General features: G+C 37.2%; 1 protein-coding gene across 7 annotated transcripts in view; it reads left to right on the forward strand.

The window, feature by feature from the left end:
- Positions 1-26: 26 nt before the first annotated feature.
- RCOR3 (REST corepressor 3) overlaps positions 27-24,256 on the forward strand; it is a 50,576-nt gene continuing 26,346 nt past the window's right edge. For 2 of the 7 annotated variants that reach the window (XM_027082911.1, XM_027082914.1), the window contains exons 1-7: positions 27-474; positions 871-927; positions 9,293-9,370; positions 11,986-12,038; positions 13,667-13,828; positions 14,758-14,882; positions 15,642-15,720. In XM_027082911.1, coding sequence (XP_026938712.1) covers positions 309-474; positions 871-927; positions 9,293-9,370; positions 11,986-12,038; positions 13,667-13,828; positions 14,758-14,882; positions 15,642-15,720 — 720 coding nt within the window. In that variant the 5' untranslated portion in view covers positions 27-308. Of the gene's footprint in view, positions 478-870; positions 928-6,218; positions 6,238-9,292; positions 9,371-9,575; positions 9,927-11,985; positions 12,039-13,666; positions 13,829-14,757; positions 14,883-15,641; positions 15,721-24,256 lie in introns of those variants that run through there. The other 5 variants (XM_027082910.1, XM_027082913.1, XM_027082915.1 and 2 more) reach the window with 4 other exon arrangements.

A 24,256-nucleotide genomic window follows, 5' to 3' on the forward strand; every position in this document is an offset into this window, starting at 1 on the left:
CGGAGTGATACCGGCGGCGCCGTAGAGCGCGGCGCGGCCGAGAGGGGCGCCGGGGACTGCGCGGGGCGGCCGGCGGGCGGAGGAGGAGGGGAGAGAGGCGGGGCCGGGGCGGGTTGTTGTGAGGCGACTGCGCTACTGCCGGACCGGGGCGGTTATGGCGGCTCCATATTAACACCCTCCTCCTCCTCCGCCGCCACCGCCGTCTCCTCCTCCTCCTCCTTTCCCTCCCGCCCGCGCTCGTAAGCCATCTCCCCCTTCACCCTGACGCCTACCTCTTCTCCTCACCTTTCCCCCTCCCCTCTTCTACCATGCCCGGCATGATGGAGAAAGGGCCCGAGGTACTGGGGAAGAACCGATCGGCCAACGGCAGCGCCAAGAGCCCGGCGGGCGGCGGTGGCAGCGGCGCCTCGTCCACCAACGGCGGGCTGCACTTCTCGGAGCCCGAGAGCGGCTGCAGCAGCGACGACGAGCACGGTGGTAGCCTCGAACTCCTCCCAGCCAGCCCGCCTGCCCCCCTCCCTCCTCCCCTCCCCCAGCCCCCTCCCCTCGCCGCGCTCCCGCCCTCTCTCCCCTCGGAGCCCGGGCGCTGCGGTAGCCTCGAACTCCCGGTGCAGTGCAGCAGCACCCGCCGCGACCCCCGTCCCTCCGCCCTCGCCCAATCCTCCGCCCTCGCCCCCCCCCCAGCTCCCCGCCCCCATCCGCTGCCATCTCCCGGAGTGCCCGGAGTTAATATCTTCCCATCCACCCGCCGCTTCTTTCCTCCCTTCAGCAATTTTCATATTTTATTAAGTGTCTCTTCCTTTTTCTTTTTTCTTTCTTTTTCTGCCCCCACGCCTTTTTCTTTTTTTCTTTTTTGACCTTGCTTTGCAGATGTTGGGATGAGAGTCGGAGCTGAATACCAAGCTCGGATCCCTGAATTTGATCCAGGTAGATCTGTTTGCTTAAGCAAAATCCTGTCTCCCCTTTTCTGGGATTGGTTTAGGGTGGAAGGGGTAGCGGGCGGGCGGGTGGGGTTGGGGTCCGGGTGTGCGGTTGGGAGGAGATGTGGGGCTGGGATGGACAGGCATCTTTGGCGGGGAGGCTGTCACGCTTGGCAGGGCTGTGACACAGGGCGTGTGGGCAGATGTGTGCATTGCAAGGTTAACATGGTTCCTTTGGAGGCCACTTGCCCGCTGGTGGCATCACCTTTCTACCGCTTGAGCCCAGGGTGAACGGAGGAAGACGGCCCCTCGGCGGATTCGGGGGTCGGAGGCCGGGGGTGGAGCGGCTGCGGGGCCGAGAGCTAGAGGAGAGGGTGTGCGGGCTGTGTGTGGAAGAACCATGCAAATGTCAGTTGCCACACCACCGGCCCCCGGGAGCGGAGGCCCGCGCTCTGCCAGGGCGGCGATCCCCGGGCTGCTGTCACCGGCCGAAGCCGAGGGCGAGCCCTGCCCAACCCGCGCACACACGGGATTTTCTTTTTTCTTTCTTTTTGGCTAGGTGGTGTAGCTTTGGTGGCGACAGCTTTGCGGAGTGTAGGAGCCGCGGAGCGAATGGGATTGGGGGAAGAGGGTGGGGAGAAGCCAGAGGCACACCTCGCTCCAGAGCCAGCCCTGGGAAGTCAGACCACAGGACAGTGACTGCAGCTGCCAAGGAGACATTTTCTCCCCTAGCAGCCAGGTTCCAGCGTCCTCTGCCAACCCAGCTTGCGGGCTCCCTGTCTACTTTTCTCCAAACAGGCTCTCTGGCGGTCACGGGATTTCAGCCTGGACGGGGATTGGGCGAGAGTTCCGCATATGGAGGCGCCCTTGTTGGAGCCTCTCGGAGTGGAGCGTGTTTCCTTCTCCCCCCAGCCCACCACAGACCCTCTTCAGTACAGGCTTTGGGCAGACTTTGAAGGGGCTTCCCCACCCCCTCGCTTCTTGTTTTTGCCCATTGCCCGCGTATAGTAATGTGTCTCTGTCAGACTCTCGAATTCTATATTAGATATTAATAGGGCTTACTTGTATTTCTTGGGGGGGAAATAGCATGTTTATTTGATTATAGGGTCTCGGTGGGTATTTTCATTCCTCTCCTGCCCATTACTGCAATGCAAAGTGATATTTACCAACCATTTAAAGATTTTTAGGGTTTAGACAGCTTTTCTTGTCCCAAGGGAGAGGGTAAAATAATGTGTGTTAAAAGGATTGTCAGTGCAGGCTATTTTTCAACACGTAAAAACAATGATACAAGAGTGCTCACTAGATCAGAGTTGCCTTCTAAATGACATGGCTTTGATACATTTTATTCAAAAGCTGCCTTCTAAATCACATGGCTTTGATACATTTTATTCAAAAGCTATCAGTGTGTGTGCTGGAGGGCTTCAAATAATTTTAACTGTTGTGAAACTAATTTTCTTTATTAATGTAGCTAGTGGGTGCATGGCGCTTTCATATTACAGTGCTACCTCAGGTTTTAGCTTGACATTTGGAAAGTGCTTGCTCTGGCTTAAGACAGACTGAATTAATCACTCATGTCTTATTTTTGTGCCCTGAGCAAGTCACTGGCCCTCCCTAAACCTCAGTTTCTCTAGCTGTAAAATGGAAACAAAAATACTTAGGGGAATTCTTGCCAAGGTTGTGTGAGTGGACAAATGGCAGTTACTCAATGAAGATTAAATTTCATAATTGTGAAGAATGATTCTGCATACATTTATTCCTTTCTGATTTGGGGCTTTCATTGGTATCCTGCTTTTTCTAGAATAAACTTATTTCCACATTAGAACTCAGCAGCGTAATAAGCATACCTGTCTTTTTTCCCCATTAGATAGGTTTATATTTCATAGACAACTGTACACAAGTTGATTAGGATCTTGTATTTAAGACCCAGACTTCATGCTAGACCAAATTTATGCATGCCATAGCCTGATCACTGTAGCAACTTTTGGAAAAAATTTCAAGCAAACAAATAACTAGAACAAATTTCAAAGTTTGAAAAATAATTCATTGAAAGCACAGAATACTTTTTATGTGGTTTCACATGGCCACTATTTGTATTATCCAATTTACGTTACATTTTGTCTAAGAATATTTGTCTAAGTAGAATATTTGAGGGAAAAATCACAAATATTACAATTTTTAAAGTTATATTCTCAATAATTTACTCAGACTATAGTTGATACTTTTTATTAGAATAAGGACAAATATGATATTCTTTAATTTCATCTACAAGTATGCCTCAGAAATAATTGCAGGTTTGGTTCTAGACCATTGCAATAAAGCAAATGTCACAATAAAGCAAGTTACACGAATTATAGTTTTCCCAGTGCATATAAAAGTGTTCAATAGCATTAGGTCTAAAAATGCAATGTACATACCTTAATTAAAAAGTACTTTATTGCTAAAAAATTCTAACCATTTACTGCAATAGTAACATCCAAGATTGCAGATCACCATAACAATGTAACAATAATGAAAAAGTTTGAAATATTGCAAGAATTACCAAAATGTGACACACACATGAAATGAGCAAATGCTATTGGAAAAATGGTGCCGATAGACTTGATCGACATATCTGTGAAGCACAATAAAACGAGTCATGCCTGTATTCACTTTCTCCTTAATAATCTGCAGAATATTGAACCCAAGGACACAACTAAAACCAGTTATCATTTAAACTTAGGTGGGCTTTTCTATAGTTGTTATAGGCAAATCTTGTCAAGCAAATGTAGATTATCAATTATTAGACACCTTTTACAAGGAAATTTTGAGCCTGTATGCCATTCAACATAGTACCACTGCTCTATCTTATTCTAAGTGTTGTGGTGGTGTGTGAAGTTTTTACTCCACGTCAATCAATATCATTGGGTGAGAACTTAAACATATTTCTTTGGAAGAGATAAAGAGGAAAAGATGTTTATTAATTAATGATAGAAATTGAGAAATGGTCAGCTCCTCTCCTTTTCTCTTCTTCATACTATTTAGTCTCATAAACCACTCAGTCTGTCTTCATGAAGATTGCCCACCCATAGCCATCCAAGTCATTTGGAAGAAAAATTCCTGAGGTATCAAGATTATGATGATCACAATGTAGGAAAATTAAGAGGATTTTTTTGTGGAGGTTATTTTTATTGGAGGAGATGATAGAAATTAAGCACAGAAAGAATGAATTATTAAAATGAGTATTGTACAAAATATGAGAAGAACTGAGATTTAAATTGGAATTACTGAAGTTAGGAGATTAGGAACAGTTTATGTTAATTGATGGACCATTGCTAAGAATGCCGTTATAAAAATTTACTAAGCGGATTTTTGATTCTTTTTTAGGTGACTCTTTTCCTTTTGATTCTTTGCTAGGCCCTCCCCAACTTTTATTTAGTGCCTACTGACTATGCTTACGTCACGAGGAGGAGTTTTGTGTGGTGATTAAGAGTCTTACCTCTTATTCATATGCCTTTTAGCCACTATGGCATAGTGACCTTGGATGAACTGGGTACCTGATGTGTCCAAGCCTTAGTTTTCTCATTTGTAAAAGGGAGATACTCTTAACTATATGACAAGATTAAGTAAAAATTCATGTATATGAAGCAGTGGCATTCAAAATATTTTGCCTGCATACTCGTAGAAGAAATTTGGAAAAACAGATTCACATATTTTTAAGTTGACATCTGTTATTTGTCACTGAGTTTATTAGTTGAAAAATGTAATCTCCAGTGTACTGAAAATGTTAACACTTTGAAATAAAGTTGTTATATACTTATTTTAAATGCATCCAATTAAATGTAAATACGATAGTAATGTGGTAGTATCTATTTTATAAAATATATGAACAGTCTCCTAACATTGTTCCTTTTGTTTTTGAAATCATTTCCATGCATTTTCCTCACAGAATTTTATAATACATTTTTGTGCTTGAAAGTGCTTTATTGATCACCTATCCAATTTCTCTACCGTCATAGTATGTATTCTTGTGAACATAAGGTTCTAAGTGTTAAATCTCTTCTGGCTTGAGTTATTATAATTAATGTGTAATTAATTAAAACTGTAATAGTCATGGTGCCTTGAGTAAAAGAGAGCTTTGCTGATGTTCGTTTGGCATCATAGAGGTTTTTAAATTTTAGGCAGTGTACTCTTGTAAGATTTGGGATGGATGAGAGACCTGCCTTTTTTTTTTTAAAGTGAGGGAAGGGTGTTTGTGAAGAAGGAGGTCAGAAGTAGAATAAGTGTACAGCTTAGACTGCAGGTGATTTCTCAGGCAGATTGTCTTGGGAAAGAAAACATAGGGAAGTTTGAAGTCCTGAAAATTGATTCCCAGAAAACTTATTAATGCTTGTGTACTGCTTGGAATGTCTTTGTTTACCTTGGTTTGAAATTGGTGAATTAAGTATATTTTTAAAATATTTGGAGTGTCTTACTGATCTCAATATTTAAGTTCTTTATATAGAATATTTGTTCCATGATTTCCATCAAAATCCTTAGTTGGAATGTCTTAAAGGAAATCGTCAAAGAAATAGAAGATTTATATTTTTGTACTTACTTTGAAACTTGCTATTGTATAGAAATCCTAATCAAAATTATACTTTTGTTGTTGGTTTTCCCCAAATTGGTCTTATAAACGTATTTTACCAACTGCAGTTAAGGAGATCTAAAAGTTTTCAGAAGGCTTGAACTTTTGTTTCATTTAATACTTAAAAAAACTGATTGCTCAATAGTTTTATTTTCATAGCTGTTGAGCTACTATAGTCTTTTAAAATTGTGGTTGCTTGCTGTCTGAGTTTTGGTTTGTTTATTTTTGATCCATTCAGAAGATAGGCTACTTCTAAGGCCTTGGTTATTTTGTTGCTGAGTCAAATTGGATTCTCAGTATTATTTCTGAATATCAGACAGTTTTGAGGTATAATCTTAAACATTGTTATAGATAAAAGCAAAATAAAAATTGTGTTTTTGTGTCCTTTAAATATTTTGGTTTACTTCAACTTTTATGATGGAAAGGGTAAAGCTTTACTGAATGCAAATCATCCTGAGAGGTAAATTGTTTTTAATAATGCAAGTTACTTTCTCCTATTCTTTTATAGGAGAGGAATCAGGTCTGAGTTGTCAGTAAAACAAAAAAGTCATTTCAGCTATTCAGTTTCATTTTCAAAGGATTGGTAAGAGAGGTCATCAGCCGTTTGAGTTAGAGCCCCATGAGATTTTATACATTTATATTTTTATTTGATTGATAGGTAAGAAGAAGCCTTTCCAGAGTACAGAAAGAAGGGAACTTAAAGAACTGTCTTCAGTAAGCATATAGTAGTAATCATAAGTCTTAGGTAGTGCTTACCACATGCCAGGTACTTTACAAATATGAATTCACTTCATTTTTGAACAACTCTGTGAAGAAGGTGCTCTCATTATCCCTATTTTTAAAGATGGGTTAAACTGACGCAGAGACAGATTAAGTAAATTTGCTCAAGGTGACAAAGCTAGGAAGTGGCAGAGCTGGGATGCAAACCTGAAGTCTGGCTCTATAAGTGGTTACACTTTAAACCATTATACTAAGCTATCTCTCATTTCCTATAAACATCAGTCATCTTTTGGTCCTAGTGGGACACATATATGATTGAAAATGGTGGAGCCCAATTCAAGAGTAGTCAGGGAAAGAACATTGTGAAATGCCTAATTAGGCATTCTCTATACTCCAGATATATACACCCATATTAGAAGAGCTGTTAGTCTCCACAGTTTGGATGCCAGTTTCTGTCAGAAGATCGGGCCCTTAATTACAGTGCTAAGAATTTTTGAGGAAACTTAACTGTTGTTCTTCATGGGCACGAATACAAAAAAAAAAGTTTATATCTGTTTAAGAAGAGATATTTAGTAAAAATATTTTAATTCAGATTTTCTGTAATACAAGAATCAGATGCAAGGAAATATGTCTAAATATTAAGCATGTATGCTATCAAGACTTGAGACTTAATGGAAGCCTTTTCTTTGTTGCATTCCATGTTCTTTTAAGTAGTATTTAAATTATCTTTGTCACAGTCCATAGTGAAAATGAATCAGTCCCATACTAAAGGATTGAAGTTTAGGATACTCACTAGAAATAGCAATAGATTTTATTAATTAAATAAAGGCTTCTGATCAACTTAGATGTCTGTTTTATTTCCACTGAGTGGTTTAGCTATTTTGCTTTTGTGTTTTTATTTTATGTGGTTAAAAATTAAATATATATCTTAATATTTTTTAAAGAAGTTTTTTAAAATTTATTTTTATTGAATATAAATTTTAGATAATATACTCCTAACTTGCATTTTCTTAAATTCTCAGCTCCTATTTTTATCCTCTTATTAAAGATAGTTATGACAAAATGCAATGTTTTGCTTTTAGGTTTATTTTGTAATTATGCTTTTTTCTAATACTTTTATAGTATTGTGTCAATACTTTTTTCTCCATACCTAATTTTTCCTTATAGTAAAACATACATAACTTAACAATTTTAGCTTCATATTGCACTAACAGTGTGTCATTCTCTAACTAAAATTTGTTGATTGAATATACAGTAGTGATGTGTTATGATTCTCCAAAAATAAAGAACAGATGAATGACATTAAATTATTGCTTGACAAAGTCTGTAGTTGGGAGTATAATAGTAGTTACTTTTACCCCTGGAAGTGAATATTCTTTATTCTGAATATCTTATAACTTTATAAATGATTACAGTTTAACCTCAGAATTATATTAATGTTTTCTGTGAGTAATTTTGGAATTCTAGGCATTAGTTGCTGGTGGCTATCAACAGCTCTTAGGTTTTTTTTTGTTTTTGTTTTTGTTTTTTTGTTTGTTTTTTTTTGCGGTACGCGGGCCTCTCCGCTGAGCCTGCGCGTCCGGAGCCTGTGCTCCGTAACGGGAGAGGCCACAACAGCTCATAGTTTTAATTAACTTGAATGCACCTAAGAAGTAGGAAGAAGCCAGAAAAGGACCGTCGAGTATTTAAAGACAGAACCTACTGGCATTTACTTGGCTCTGGGATAGCTGTGTCAGGCCTTTCGTTCATTCTGTCTATTCTTTTTTATTTCTTAATAAATCTTTTTTATATATATAAATTAATTAATTTATATATTTATTTTTGGCTGTGTTGGGTCTTCGTTTCTGTGTGAGGGCTTTCTCTAGTTGCGGCGAGCGGGGGCAACTCTTCATCGCGATGCGCGGGCCTCTCGCTATCGTGGCCTCTCCCGTTGCGGAGCACGGGCTCCAGACGCGCAGGCTCAGTAGTTGTGGCTCACGGGCCCAGCCGCTCCGCGGCTTGTGGGATCTTCCCAGACCAGGGCTCGAACCCGTGTTCCCTGCATTGGCAGGCAGATTCTTAACCACTGCGCCAGCAGGGGAGGGAAGCCCCTCTGTCTATTCTTAACTTACATGCAGTTTCAATAGAGCTTGATTTTTCTGACTTTTTAGATTGTAACAGATTAGAAATAAATTAGAAACAGCAGGCTTCCCTGGTGGCGCAGTGGTTGAGAGTACGCCTGCCAATGCAGGGGACACAGGTTTGTGCCCCGGTCCGGGAGGATCCCACATGCCGCGGAGCGGCTGGGCCCGTGAGCCATGGCCACTGAGCCTGCGCGTCCGGAGCCTGTGCTCTGCAATGGGAGAGGCCACGACAGTGAGAGGACCCCGTACTGCAAAAAAAAAAAAAAAAAAAAAAAAAAAAAAAATTAGAAACAGCAATAGTATGCTTCTAGATTAGAGGTAGACTCAGATTACATTAAGGAGAAATAGCATTATTAACTTTTCCATGGTTTGACTTTGTTTTCCTCTTACACAGAGTACAAACTTTCATAAATATAAAAAGTAATAAATGAAATTAAAAAGGAATAACTGGCAGGTTCCTAGCAAGGAGAACAAGATTAAATAAAAACCATAAAAAGCATATACAGGTATTTAAAAATTATAATGATCTTGGCCCATTTAGATATGGGCAAAACAATTAACTCATCACCTGAGGTATTTGCTCTAGTTTTAAAGCCAGAGTTTTTAATGACTCCTAAGTAACGTATAGAAGGTTAAATCAGATTTACTACCCGTTAAGAAGTAGGGATATAAAATGTACTTAATAAAGTCTTTCTTTTTAATTTAAAGAGGGTAAGCTTCAGTGTTTGTGAAATTTCGTTGGTATCTATAAGTGGTATATTTACTATATTTAGTGTATATCTGTTTTCCTTCCTTTGTTTTCCTGTACTTTGTTTCTTTGTCCTCTTTTGCAGGTACTGTACTAAAATAGAAATAAAACTTACTTTGTTTATACTTATTTTGAATGTAAAGTTCATCATATTCAAAATAATTAATTTTTTCCCCAGGTGCTACAAAGTACACCGATAAAGACAATGGAGGAATGCTTGTATGGTCTCCATATCACAGTATCCCAGATGCCAAATGTAAGTTTTCTGAAATTGAATGTTTATGTCAATAGGGAATCTATCAACCAATTCAAAATGCAACTTATATTTGTTTTTGAGTCTCTTAGATTCTCATAAGAAATCAGTTTGTCTTTGTTTTGTTTTGTTATTTTGATGGAGCTTGTTATGTTAGAATGTTTTTCCTTTTGAAAGATAGTGGGTTGATCATTCCAATTTGTGTCAGGCCCAGGAAGACTGAAAAAACCTAGGATCTGATGGCATTGCTGCTTAAATCCTCAAGCAGGGGAGGGAGTTACTATGTAGACATCTGCACAGGCTATTCCTCAGTATATGAAGCTGTAAAGAAATGCCTTCAAACTTCCAAGAGCCCACTATCATTACCATTTTAAAGAGGAAAGGGGAAAGAACTGACTTCAGCAGCCATCAATCAGGTCATCTTTGTGCTCTCCATTTCTGGACGGAGACCTTCTGGATCATTGACCATGCACTTCTTGAATCATGGTGTGGCTTTAGACTTCAATGTGATGTAGCGGACCTGATCCTTTGCGGCACATCAGATATAGGAAACGTGCAGGTAACAAAACTAAGATCCCCACCCCTCCATTCAGTTATCATTTGATTTATTAAAACAAACAAACAAAAACCACTGAACAGCTATTCTAGTGGCTGTAAAATAAGCTTGTCTTTTAAAAATATTTACTAAATCTTAAAGATGTCCCATGATGGTTTATTTAGTTTCATGAAAATTAATGATGTCCTATATATCATGTGCATAGTAAGTCTAGTCATACTTATTGATGCAGTAAGAGAACTAAAAATTGAAAACGGGGTATTATTCTGCATACCTGATAATTCTTCCTATTTAAGAGCTTCAGAATACCAGCAAAAAGTCTAACTGGTAACCTAGGAATTATATACCCTTGAGGTATTCTTAACAGAAAACACAAAATTGTACATTTTGTGTACTGAGAAACCTGAAAGAGACGATCAGGTTTTTTGGTTCAATCTTCATTATAGGCAGAGGTTTTCAGTCACAAACTGAGCATTAGGGTGTCATTGGCATTTGCTGTTTTAGCACTGTTTTATACAATGGTGCATTTCTTAGCAAAATGGAAAACAAAATTCAGAAAGCCAACATGTCCTGGTAGTGGTGTGTCCATGTGGAATATCCAACTGAAGGTACAGGGTAGTGACTTTCATCCCTGGCTGTGCTTGGAATCACTTAGGGGAACTTTAAAAAAAATTCTGTTGATGTCTGGCCTCTACCTCAAACTGATTAAATCAGAAATCTTGGGGGTGGAGCCAGGACTTCCTTTTTTAAAGCTCCCCTACTGCTTCTAATGCATAGCCAGGGTTGAGAACCACAGGGTGATTGGTATTGTTCAGCCTTCTATTTATAGGACTCTAAGACATTTTTGTTAATCAGCATGTGTTTAGACCTGTCATATGTTTAAGTACTATGGGTTCTAAATAGAATATAATATTTGGATTTTCTTCATCAAAAGCTTCCAGTCTTAGGGAGATATAATAACATCCATAAAAATTAGTTAATCTTAACAGCATTATTGTTACAATAGCATATTTATATATTAAACTGTACTGTAATATTAATAACAGCAAACTCTTAGAAAGTACTTAAAATGGGCCAGATGCTGTTTCAAGCACTTTACATATATTAGCTCATTTAATCCTAGGAGGAATAGTATTAAATATAGTACTATTTTTATCACTATTTATAGTGAGGAAACTAAGGTACATAAAGGTCAAGTTAATTGCCTAAAATCCAAAAACAAGTGACAGGGCTGGGAACCAAGTCCAGGTAGCCCAGCTGTTCTAGGATCAGAATTCTCAACCACTGCTTCTCAAAAATGTGCTTAAAGAATTTATATATATATATAAAATATAGGATCAAGAAGGACTTCACGTAAAACTGAGTCCTGCTGAATGTGAAGTGGCAGATTTCTTAGCAATGAAGCCTTGAAATAGCCAGTATATATATCATCATAGAAACTGCTTATTTAAACAACTCTACTGGCTTGATTACAATAATTGAGGATGAAGAAAAATGGAATATTCAAACATCTTTTGTATAGCTAGCCGGAAGAGCTGAAGAAAATTTTAGGAATACTGAAGTATATTTAAATTGTAATTATGTATAGTTGGCAAAACTATAGATAAACCATCCTTTATACAGTAATCAGAAACGGGAAGGTAAAAGCTTTGGGAAAACTCTAAACATGAGATGGGGTCTTAAATAATTGTCTCTTCAAATAAAGACTGCAATAGAAGTTACCTAATATTTTATACTGTAATTAGGCTTTATTGGCTAACCACAGATTGGTCTTTTTTTTAATACAAAAATAATTATAGTAATGTCAGTGAATTTAATAAGTAGATGCTGTATGGTCACAGAGATAACTCATACTAAGTAAAATTTTAAACCAAGTGAACTTCTGATCCTGGTCATAGAAGTGAAAGTCTTTTTTATAGTATTTCATGGAAAATGACTTTGGCTATTTTTTTACCCCTAGAGTGTAATTGTTTTTAAATTTTGCTTTGTTAAAAAAAAAAGAGTCAACCGGGCAAATGAAGTAAATGAGAATAATTAATTATATAACATTGTTTCATTACAGTGGATGAATATATTGCAATTGCAAAGGAGAAACATGGCTACAATGTGGAACAGGTATGTAGAGAAACATTTTAATATTAAAGTTTGCCTCAGTATTTATCAAATCCAAAGAACATCTCATGATAGTTTCTGTCTTAAGAAACTGCATAAGTTCAACCAACTTTATAGATACTACAAAAGTCCTAGCAAAGTCTGACCTCTCATCATCAAGGATTTTGCTTTTATAAACATTATTTATCTCAAGGACTTGAACATTTTTCTCTCGACACCTCTGTTTCTTATCTGTTTTGAGTTCTTCAAGTATCTGAAAGCCTTCAGGATTACTCTAGCAGATGCTCAAGAAAAAGGGAAAATATTTTTAAGTAGAGGTAATTCTCTTTGACTTTTTAACCTAAAAGTCCTAAAAGTTAAACTTTTAATTTAAAGAAATACTTAAGATTTTTAGATTTTGAAGGAAATCATTCACAAAGGGCTTTAAAAAAAATTAGATAACTTTAAAAAGAGATATATATGGCATACGGTTCATTATCCCTAGTAATAAGGGAATGGAGAACATGGAAGAGTAAAATAGAAATTCTTAAATTTCATTTTGACTAAGTAAAAAATCAACCTTTATCAGAATTAATATAAAGTAAGTGAATTTTCTGTAACCTGGATTATTAAGAGCTAACTTTATAGTTAGTAACATGATTAAATAATAGAAAGTCATTTCAGTGAAACTGAGATGTTTATCTAAATGTAGTTAACTATTCTGTGGATTTTGAAGACTTCGATTACGTATTTTGTTTTTAAGCCTCGGCTTGCGTTTTAATATTTGTTTGAGAAGGTTAATCCTTCAAAATGTGACTATACATATTTTCGTTTTCAAGGAGTATTACCAAAGTACAGAAATTTAAAACTCACTATTTAAAAAGTTGCTGTATCTCTTCTTAAAAAATAAATCTTTATCCCCTAAATGATACTCTGTACCTTATAGTAAAGGTAAAGACCTACCGCTTACTTACAATAGAAGGGAAAGTTGTTGAATTGTTAGAAATTATCCATTTCAGGCTTTCCTATGATTTGGTAATAAAGTCATTGAAGTTATTAATATGCCTCATAATAATTCTTTGTGTATATTATGATAATAAAGAACATTAAAAAATATATGTGGTAAAATATTGTTAAAGTTGCAGTTGAGGTACTCTTACTTCTTAGAAGTATTTAGCCCATGATACACTTCTAACAGGTTAAAACATAAATATTTCTCTACTGAGTCTTGACTGAGCACTTCTAGTTTTGTGTTATAATTGATAGTTTCATTTAAGTATTGACTTACAGGTTATTTTTCCTTTTAGCATATTTTTCTCTACACATTGACAAATGAATAAATGTGAGTGAAAGTCTTGATATGAGCCTACAAACCTGCTTTAGTAATTATAGCCACTCTCCTCAGCTCACTTTTTCTAGATTCTACAGCAAATATGGTATGTAAGAACATTTACTGTTCTGAGGCCCTGATTAAAAGAAATAAATAAATGAGGTCTGCTACCTGGGCACCCCTGATTAAAAGCCCCAAACTGTGAGTGTATCTTCAGTTGAAGTCATAGGCTTAAGATTTTAACCTAATTTGTGTTTAACTCTCTTAAGTGTGATGGAACATAAGTCCATTAAAACCAAAGGGGAATGATTTCTCTTCAAAGGCACTTGGCATGTTGTTCTGGCATAAACATAACATTGAGAAGTCCCTTGCTGATCTCCCTAATTTCACTCCCTTTCCGGATGAGTGGACAGTGGAAGATAAAGTCCTATTTGAACAAGCCTTTAGTTTTCATGGGAAGAGCTTTCACAGGATTCAGCAAATGGTATGGTAATTTTGCTCTTACTGTGATTCATACCTGAGTGATAACCTTATTCTATTGTTAAACACTTCCTAATTATTAAAAACAAAAAAGTTTTCCAATCTAATTTTAATTTTTAAAAATATTTTTAAATAAGTATATTTTACATACAGTCTTATTTTCTACTATTCTAATGCATGATCATTATGTGTCATTTCATTGTAATAAATTAACATTTATTATGACTTAAGTATATGTTTAATAGAGTTATTAAATACGTCTGTCATTTCAGGAAAAAAATTTCAATTTTATTTTTAAATGTTTCATTTTTCTAACATTAGGATTTCATTTTCAAATTTATATTCCTTTGGATATGAAAACCAATTTTTAGAAATTCTGTATTATTTCAACATTGTTCAGGTGCTGTTGCTTTTTTTTTATTTAAAGAAGAGCTATTTCTAGTTGTTAAATTTCTAGTATTGTGTCAAAATAATATAAATCTGAGAAGTTGCTACATTAAACTCTTTTAACTTGAATGAATGGAAATTAGATAATATTTGCAAATATATCTAAGTGTCTTCCATAATCAAAGAGAACATTTTTAATTGGAAGTGTGTGTGCTTGTTTGCCAGTATGACAAAGCAGTGCATGATCATTAGTCATTTTGTAGCTTAAGTCTATTTGCATCATTTATCATTTTAATTTTATCTCTCCTTTCCCTGCTCAGAATAAATAGGAATATTTATTTAGAAATGTGAGTGACATAGGTGTGGTGGGGTGCTATGACTACAGCTGCATTTTTTAGCTCTATAATTCATAAAGGTACCTGGGAAAATATTTTTTGTCTATGCTTTTGTTTGCTAAGTATCAAAGAATAATAGAAATATTTTTCATTCTGTTAATCAGAGTTTATGAATAAACTTGCTTGATATTAACATGATTTTTTTTTCAAGCTTCCAGATAAGACAATTGCTAGCCTTGTGAAATATTACTATTCCTGGAAAAAAACTCGATCTAGGACAAGCTTGATGGATCGCCAGGCTCGTAAACTAGCCAATAGACATAATCAGGGTGACAGGTGGGTTGAATGCCTTTATGTAGTTACCGGTATTGCTTGTATTTCCTAAGGCAGAACAGTTATCACAATACAGTGTAAATGCTTCTTATCCTTACATTCATGTTTCCACTCTGACGAGAACTGAGTGATCAGAAATCTTAACAGTAAGAACTCTCTTCAACTCTTTAACTGTTAATCATAGCCAGCAAACCTTGCAACTGAGTTATATGTGAGTTGTATTTAACTAATCACAAATGCTTCCTTTCAGTACTGATGTATTCAATACATACATTTAGAATATATTAAGAAATATATTCTCTGACAGATGGTCTTTCCACAGTTATCTGAGTAACTGAGGTCCACATTATTATAGCTGTATCTTTCTGGTAGTATAAAAGATCATTTTTTCAGTTCTCCACTTGGAACACATTTATTAATTTGATATAATAACTTATTATTTCAGTTCTCCAGTTGGAAAATAAGTATTATATCAAATTAATAAATGTGTTCTTTTTCCCAAATGATATTTCTTTCTAAATATCTTTCCTATTGGGTCTCTGTTTTTAGCTAGAAATGTTTGCTTAAATGATTCTATATACCTAAAAGGGTAAATGTTTCTAAACACTACAGAAATCTAAACTATAAAAGCTCATCTTCCCAAGGACAACTCCTGGGGAATATTTAGTAAAATTATTAGCCAGGTATATTGCAGTTTGATGAGAGCACTGGAACAGAATGAAAGGAAGTGAATTAAGTTTATTAATCTTTGTTTTTTCTCAGTGATGATGATGTGGAAGAAACACACCCAATGGATGGAAACGATAGTGATTATGATCCCAAAAAAGAAGCCAAGAAAGAGGTAATGATAATCATTAGGGTGCTTATAATTGTTCTACAAATCCACTCCAAAAAACGAATAGTACTTCATATTAAGAAAAACATTTTTATATAATGGGTTAAAAGGTAGTAAATTTCAATGTTAATTGGAGGTTTTTGGGAAAACGATAACATCTAGAACTCTAATTAGCCAGTGAGTTAAGTAATTTTGGGGTTATCTCATCCACTCCGAAGTATAAAAGCCCTGCTACGATGTCTACTCTTTTTTTTTTTTTAATAAATTTATTTATTTATTTATTTATGGCTGCATTGGGTCTTTGTTGCTGCACGCAGGCTTTCTCTAGTTGCGGTGAGCAGGGGCTCCTCTTTGTTGCAGTGTGTGGGCTTCTCATCGCAATGGCTTCTCTTGTTGCAGAGCACGGGCTCTAGGCTTACGGGCTTCAGTAGTTGTGGCTCGAGGGCTGTAGAGCACAGGCTCCGTAGTTGTGGTGCACGGGCTTAGTTGCTCTGTGGCATGTGGGATCTTCCTGGACCAGGGCTCGAACCCATGTCCCCTGCATTGGCAGACGGATTCTTAACCACTGTGCCACCGGGGAAGTCCCCATGCCTATTTTTTTTTTTTTTTTTTTTTATTTCTGGCTGCCCCAAGTAGCTTGTGGTATCTTACTTCCCCGACGAGGGATTGAACCCAGGCCACAGCAGTGAAAACCCGGAATCCTAACCACCAAGCCACCTGGGAACTCCCCACGATGCCTATTCTTCACACAGGCTCAGCGGCCATGGCTCACGGGCCCAGCCGCTCCGCGGCATGCGGGATCCTCCCGGACCGGGGCACGAACCCGTGTCCCCTGCATCGGCAGGCGGACTCTCAACCACTGCGCCACTAGGGAAGCCTGATGCCTATTCTTTAATCCATAGAAAAGAAGTAGAACCACCCTCAGATAATACAATATTAGGTGTAGAATATTCTTGGAAAACATTTAGTTTATTCCATGTTATAACAAATTATTAATTAGTACCGGGTATACTGACAGCAGTGAAAATTGAAAGCTGCATCAAAGGAAGAGATGGAAGAATCCCCAACTAGAAGAGCACTCATATTCCTCAATTTAATGATAATAACGATGACTTAAAATCATTAAAAAGAAAAGTTTTAAATTGATATGCATGCTCATTTATTAAGGCAAGGAATTACATAATTGTAAAAAAATAGACCAAATGTTGATGGGTAAAGGCTTGTGATGTATTGGCAGCTGTGGAATAGTGAAAATAACATTGAAAATTGGAGAATGTGACTTCATCCAATATGACTCCCATTCCTCCTCTTAAGGAACTCAATGCCATGGCCCATTCTGGCCCTTGTCATCTTTCATCAATGAAATTTAATAAATCCTACCCCTAACTTGATATTTTACTGATTTTCTTACTACTGCTAAATGTTCTCAAATTCCTTGATTCCTTCATTTCTTTTCCGAGTCTCCTTGTTTCCCTAAACCATAGACCAAATGACCAATTACTTAAGTTGCTCTCTTCCCAGTATCTTTGACTCCCCATTTCTCTCACCCTTCTGCTATTCCTTCTCTAACCCTATAAACCCACAATGCTGGATCAATTGCTATTCTTGGTCTGGTGTAGCAGGAGAAAATTGCAGGATCATGTACATTGTTGCTACTTACAAAAAGTAGTTTCCAATCTCAGTGTAGCCCTTAGCACCTCTCAGTTTTTAACCTGTAATTTTCAGTTTTTTCCATTGGTAAAAGTAAAAGGTTCTGACAATCAAAGAGGTAATATGTATAAAAGCACTTATTACAGTACCCAGTACATAATAAATCTTGAATAAAATTTATTATGTAAGCAACTGTTTGAACATTCATCCTTTGCTACACATCACCTACCACCTCTCCACTCCCCTAAAAAAACTTAGCAGATAACTTCACTTTCTACTTCATGGAGAAAATATCAAGCAGGAACACCCTTAAATTCCAGCCCTTCCTCTGTGCTACCATACTAGCCTTTTTATCTGAGTATATTTACACTTAGGATGTTATACTAAAATTATTGTCTTTTGCCCACTAAGCTGTGAACTCTTTGAAGTCAGGCCCTCAGTAACACTGGAACATCTGGTATCCCCTAGCACTTCACATAGTACTCATTGTCCACTTCCTTGCTGGTACTTGATAGGATCAGATTTTTAAAATGTCACAAATTCAGTAATATGAAATTACTGAATGAACAGTCTGCGCTGAATGCCTCTCTCATTCAAGATAGGCCCCTCCCCTTGTTCTGTATAATTTCATTGCTTGTTTGACCTATCTTATCCCTTCATATTGCCTCTAGGACCTTCTGTTTGCCATACTTTCAACCTTTTCATTGCAGCCCAGAAGTAAGCTCCAGTCTTTCGTTTAAAAGCATGACTATCTCCCAACCAGTCTAGAAAGAATTATCCTCCTTAGCATGACTTCACTTGAGTTTGCTTCAGTCAGACTTCTGTCCCTTTACTTCACTGAAACTGCTGATAGGTCAGCAGTGACCTCCTAACTGCCACATCCGAGGACTGGTTTCTCAGTGTACTCTCCTTGTGCTTCCTGTATTATTTCAAGTTATTGACCCCTCCCTTCTTCTGAAAATCTCTTTTTGAGTTTTCTAACACCATTCTCTGATTCCTGTCTACCTTTTTAACCACTGTGTCTCAGTTTTAGTGACTTCTTTTTCTCAATTACTCTGTTCATTTTGTCATTACCGTTTTTAATTCTCTCTCTCAAATAACTGTAAATTTTGTTCTTTTCTCTTTGGTCTTTCTAGGTGACTGCCTTTTTTTAGGTTCTCATCTCTTCTCTGAATTACTGACATTTTCTGTCTTATCTTAATTTACCTTATCTCCATGCCTCCAGACTCTGCACCACACCTTCCAAGTCCATTCTTCACCCTGCTGCCAAAGCAATCTTTTTAAAACCAAATTTACTGTTTGCAGCCCTTCCGTGGCTTTGTCCATAGGATAAAACAGTCTTTCTATTTAGGCATTCCCTGCCCCACCCCACTTATTTCACATTCCTAAGAGAGTTTCAGGTAAGTGTTTTAGTTCCCCCAGCCTTTGTTCTTTGTTGGTCCATTTTTTTTCTAGAATTTCCTTTCTTCTCAAATCTGCCAGGCAAATTCCTCATAACTCTGCAACATGTAGCTTGTCTATGAACTCTCCTGTGCCTTATGTTGAATTGACCACCTCCTTAGTTTTCTTTAAATCCATTGCAGTACTCATTGAGCTAAGTGGTACTTGTTTACATCTGGTTTCCCCTCACCCGCCTACCTATCCCTGGGTGGTAAGCTCTTAAAGAGCAAGAATTGTGTCTTAACTACAGGGCCTGGTAGATAGTAGGCTTTCAGTCAAATTTATTTTAACAGATGAGAATATATGTTATGAATTCTTAATTACTGTACAAATATGAGAGATTAGGGATTTGGGTTTAGTTATGTAGGAAATGTATGTATGTGGAATACTGTTTTTTCCAACTATGTGAGATGGTACTTACACATTTGGTCTTTTGTTGGCCTGTGATCTCATCCTGTTAGCAAATGTAGTGAGGGGAGTAAAAGTTAAAAAGTGTTAAAAACATACTGCAAGGTTGTGGTCCGAGGCTCGTACTGTTTGTCAGCAGCTTCATTCATTTCTCTGTTCTTTCACAGATGATAGGGACACCACTCAGGGAATGATACTATATCATTGCCTTTAACACATCTTTATAGCTGCTTCTGCATGTTGTTGACACATTATATGGAAAGGTTTTTATTTTTAACTTTTAAAAATTATGAACTATACACACCATAGACTATGTACAATTTAAAGAATAATAATAAAACAAACACCAGTGTGTCCATGACTGAGCTCAAGAAACAGAAGTCCTTTGTGTATATTTTCCTTATTGCACCTCTCCCTTCTTTCCAGTGGGAACATCTATCCTGAAATTTATCAATTATTCACTCCCTTTTTTATAGTTTTATCACAAAGTTATGTATCTCTGAGCAACTCACATTTAGTTTTGTACATTTCAGACTTGATTTAAATGGAACCATATTGTATGTGTTCAGCTACCCGCATTTTTTTGTTGCTGTCCAACATGTTTTTGCAGTTCATTTTCATTGCTGTATTACAGTGTTCCCTTGCATGCATATGCTACAACTTAGCCACTCTCTAATTAATGGACATCATTTGTAGCTTTTTATTATTATGAACAATACTGATAAGAACATACCCTGGATACATATATATCAGAGTTCCTTTGGGACAGTGGTTCTCAGCTAGGTTTAGTATTACTCACATAAAGGGCATTTAAAAATTATGGACGTGTTTTTGGTTGATGGGCACCACTGGCATATAATGGGAAAGGGATGCCAGCTCTCCTGAAATGCACAGCACAGATTGTTCCACCAAAATGCCAGCAGTGACTTAGTGAGTAATAATACCCTAGGATTGTTTGGAGTGGAATTACTGTATTTTAGGGTATAACCATGTTTAACTTTCCTAGGTAATGGCAAATCATTTTCTACATTTGATGTACTTCTGTTGGGCTATGAGAGTACTCATTATCCAGTTCCTTGCCAATACTTTATGTGGTAAGACTTTCAAGATGTTAGAAATCTGATAACCTGAAATGGTATCTCATTGTGTTCTCAATTCATTCATGAGATTACTAATAAGGCCGATTATTTTTCCATCTGTTGTCTATTATTGTGTCTTTTTTTAATGCTTATTTGTGTTTGTTTTTTATCTATTGGTTTGGTTTTGTCTTTTTCTTAAAGACAATGTATAAAATTTTTAAGTTTTAAAGTTTTGTTTTTTACATTTAAGTCCTTGATCTTTCAGTAATTAGGTTTTGTTTATGTTGTGAGATAGAGACCCGTTTTTATTTATTTGTTTTCCAATATGGAAGCGAGTTCATTTCTTTCAACTGGTCTGCCATGTCAGCTTCATCATAGATGAGGTTTCTATATATGTATGGCTCTCTAGTCTGCTTCTCTTGTCAGTTATATATCCCTTGTCAGTCACACAATGTCTTGATTACTATAACTTTATAATAAGTCTTGATAGCTGCTAGGATGAGTCCCATTACTTGGTAGTGCTTCTAAAGGTGAAAGTCCTTGGCTATTTTTGGACTTTTGCTCTCAAACTTCAAAGTAGGAAAGTGCTACTTGATGTTCCGTTGAATCTACATATAAACTGGAGAGAAATGAAATCTTTAATTGTTTGTAGATTAGTTTGCATTTCCTATATAGAGGTTTATATTATCTGAAAATAACAGCAGTTTTATTTCTTTTCAGTCCTTATAATACCTTTTATTTCTTCCCTTACTGAACTGGTTAGAATCACCAGTATAATGTTGAATGAAGTTATGATAGCAAATATTTTTATCTTATTCCTGACTTTAGAGAGAATGATTTTTATGTTTCAGCATCAAGTAGGATGTTATTAAAGGTTTTTGACTTGCTCACATGACTGGTAGTTGATATACTAGCTGTTAGCTAGCATTCCTCTCTAGCCTGGTGGTCCCTTAGTAATTTGGTTTCTGACCATGGCTGGTTGCCTCCAAAGTAATCATCCCCAAATCTACTGCATTCTGTTGGTTTTAAGTGAGTTACTAAAGTTGGTCCAGAATCAAGGAGAATGGGAGAGAGTCCCACTTCTCAGTGGTTGGAATGTTGAAGAATTTGAGGATATGTTTTAAAACCTCCACGTCTAGAATGTCGAATTTTCATGAATGTTTTTCCATGTGTGCTTGAGAGTAATACATACTCTAATTATTGGTTACAGGTTTTTTATGTGTCTTAATTGAAGCTTGTCAGTTATATGCTTGAAATCAATATTCTGTTACTGCTTGCCTACTTGCTAGGGTTGTTTCAGTGGGTGTTTATGTGCTTATCTGATGGATTATTGAGAAATAATACTTTTTATATTTTGAAACTATTGTTATTAGGTGTATAGAAATTGTTTTATCTTGTTGAATTGAACCTTTTATCAATATGTAATGACCCTTTCATCTCTTTTGATGTCTTCTACTTTTCAAGATTATTTTGTCTGATATAACTGTTATCACCTTTCTTTTGTTAAGTGTTTGCCTGGTATATCTTTTTTTTTTTGCGGTACATGGGCCTCTCACTGTTGCGGGCTCTCCCGTTGCGGAGCACAGGCTCCGGACGCACAGGCTCAGCGGCCATGGCTTACGGGCCCAGCCGCTCCGCTGCCTGTGGGATCCTCCAGGACTGGGGCACGAACCCGTGTCCCCTGCATCGGCAGGTGGACTCCCAACGACTGCGCCACCAGGGAAGCCCTGCCTGGTATATCTTTATTGCTTATTTTCAACATTTCTGTGTCCTCACATTTTAAGTATGTGTCTTACAGGAGCATATAGGTTGGGTTTTATATTTTATCTAGAGAGTTTAGCTCCTATATACCAGTCATGATCATTGATATTTGTATTTTTGTTCTTTCTTATTTTTACCTTCTATTTGACTTGCTTTTTCTGGTTTTCTTTCCCCTCCTTTATGGCCTTCTTTTTGGATTAAGAATCCATCTCTTGTTTGATTTTTTTTTTTTAACTGTCTACTAGTCTGGAATGTTTCTATATTTCTATTCTTACTGTGTATTCTGAAAATTTTATCCTGCATATTTAACTTAAAGCCTAATATTGGTGTTTTTAATGGGATTCTAATTAATATAAGACCCTTAGGCTGCTTTGACTTCAACCACTATCCTCTTGATTTATATGCTATTTTTGCCAAGTTTTACTTACATCTTATTTTTTAAAGTATCTCATATTAAACACATAGTCGGGGTTAGTTTAGATTTACTCACATGCTTAAAATTAATTTTGCTTATCATTCTTTCTTGAATCTTAGAACTTTCTTTGAAAATAATTTTTCTTTTTTCTAAAGTGTATCTTTTACAGGTTAATTTAGTGAGAGTCTATTGATTATAAACACAGTCAGTTTTGGAATGTCCAAAATGTCCTTCCTTGTTCTTGAACACTTAGTTTTGCTGGGGTTAGACTCCTAGGTTGACGGATATTATTTGAAGATATTATTCTACTGCTTTCTGATTTCTGTCATTGCTTTAGAGAAGTCTGCTGTCAGGCTATTTACCATTCCTTTGGAGGTAATTTAGCTTTTCTCTTTGTCTGCTTTTATGATCTCTTCTTTGTCTTTAGTGTTCTGTAGTTTCATTTTAATGTATCTGGGTATGGATTTCTTTTTTTAAACTTGCTTCGGATTCATTTGTACTTTCTGAATCCTGTCTTAAGTTCTGTAAAATTCTCATTTGTTGTCTCTTTGAATATAGATTCTCCCTCATTCTCTCTATTCTTTCTTTTGGGAATTCTTTTAGAAATGTAATGGACTTTTCACATGTCTCTTAACCACTCATATTTTCCATCCTTTTGTCTTTCCATACTTCTGTACTATGTTTTGGGCATTTTTCTCATATGTGCATTTGAAGTCACTAATTTTCTTTTGAGCTCTGTCTGATCGGCTAAGTAACCCATCCATTGAGTTTCTAATCTTATTTATAATATTTTTTATTTCTAGGTGTTCTATTTGGTTCTTTTGCATATCTGCTTGGTCAGTTTTGATAGACTCACTTCTTATAAGAATATTCCATATTTTCAGTTCTTTTATTTCTTTGTACACATATAACACATGTATTGTATTCTCTTTACCTAGTAATTGTAATATTTGTCATCTTTGCAGATATAATTCTATTGTTTGCTCTCTGCTGTGTTTCACTCATGAGGCTTGTTTGGCACTCTGTGGTTGTGAGCTCATTTTCCTTGGAACATATTTGTTGAAAATTTTTGAGACCTGGTTTTACAGTGCATTCTTCTGAGGATAGTTTCCCTTTACTTCTGCTAACTGTCTGAAGGCCCTACCAACCTGAGACACTTCAGAGTACATTTTCGACTTGGAGTTTTTCAGGCCAGACATTCCTGTAAATTTAGTCCCCAAACCTGCCTGAATATAGGCCTGTGGTTAGGGATTCTTAGGGAAGACTTTTTGGTTTCTTTCCTTTCCTTTCGGCCAAAGATGAATTAGGCATGACTTTCTTTAATCATCTTCTCCCTCTGCAGGGCAGGGGCACTTTTCCTACTTTGCACAATGATGGAGTCCCCTTCCAGAGTTCTGGCTTTATCTCCTGTGCCCTGCACCTGTTGTCCATTGAAGCCTAGGCAAATGTCAGCTCCTGCATCCTTGCTTATCCCTCTGGTTTCCTGCTTTCTCATCATTTCTGGTCTCTGAGGGATTTCCTCACCTCTCTGCCAGCTCAGAAATTAATTTAAAAGATTTAAAAAATATGTTTGATCTAGGGACTTCCCTAGTGGCACGGTGGTTAAATATCCACCTGCCAATGCAGGGGACACGGGTTCGAGCCCTGGTCCAGGAAGATCCCACATGCCACGGAGCAACCAAGCCCATGCGCCACAACTGCTGCGCCTGCGCTCTAGAGCCCATGAGCCATAAGTACTGAGCTTGTGCACCACAACTACTGAAGCCCTCGTGCCTAGAGCCCGTGCTCC

This window comes from Aethalodelphis obliquidens, unplaced genomic scaffold (assembly GCF_003676395.1).
Source record: "Aethalodelphis obliquidens isolate GAN/ISIS:26980383/991018 unplaced genomic scaffold, ASM367639v1 scaffold48, whole genome shotgun sequence".
NCBI classification, from domain to species: domain Eukaryota; kingdom Metazoa; phylum Chordata; class Mammalia; order Artiodactyla; family Delphinidae; genus Aethalodelphis; species Aethalodelphis obliquidens.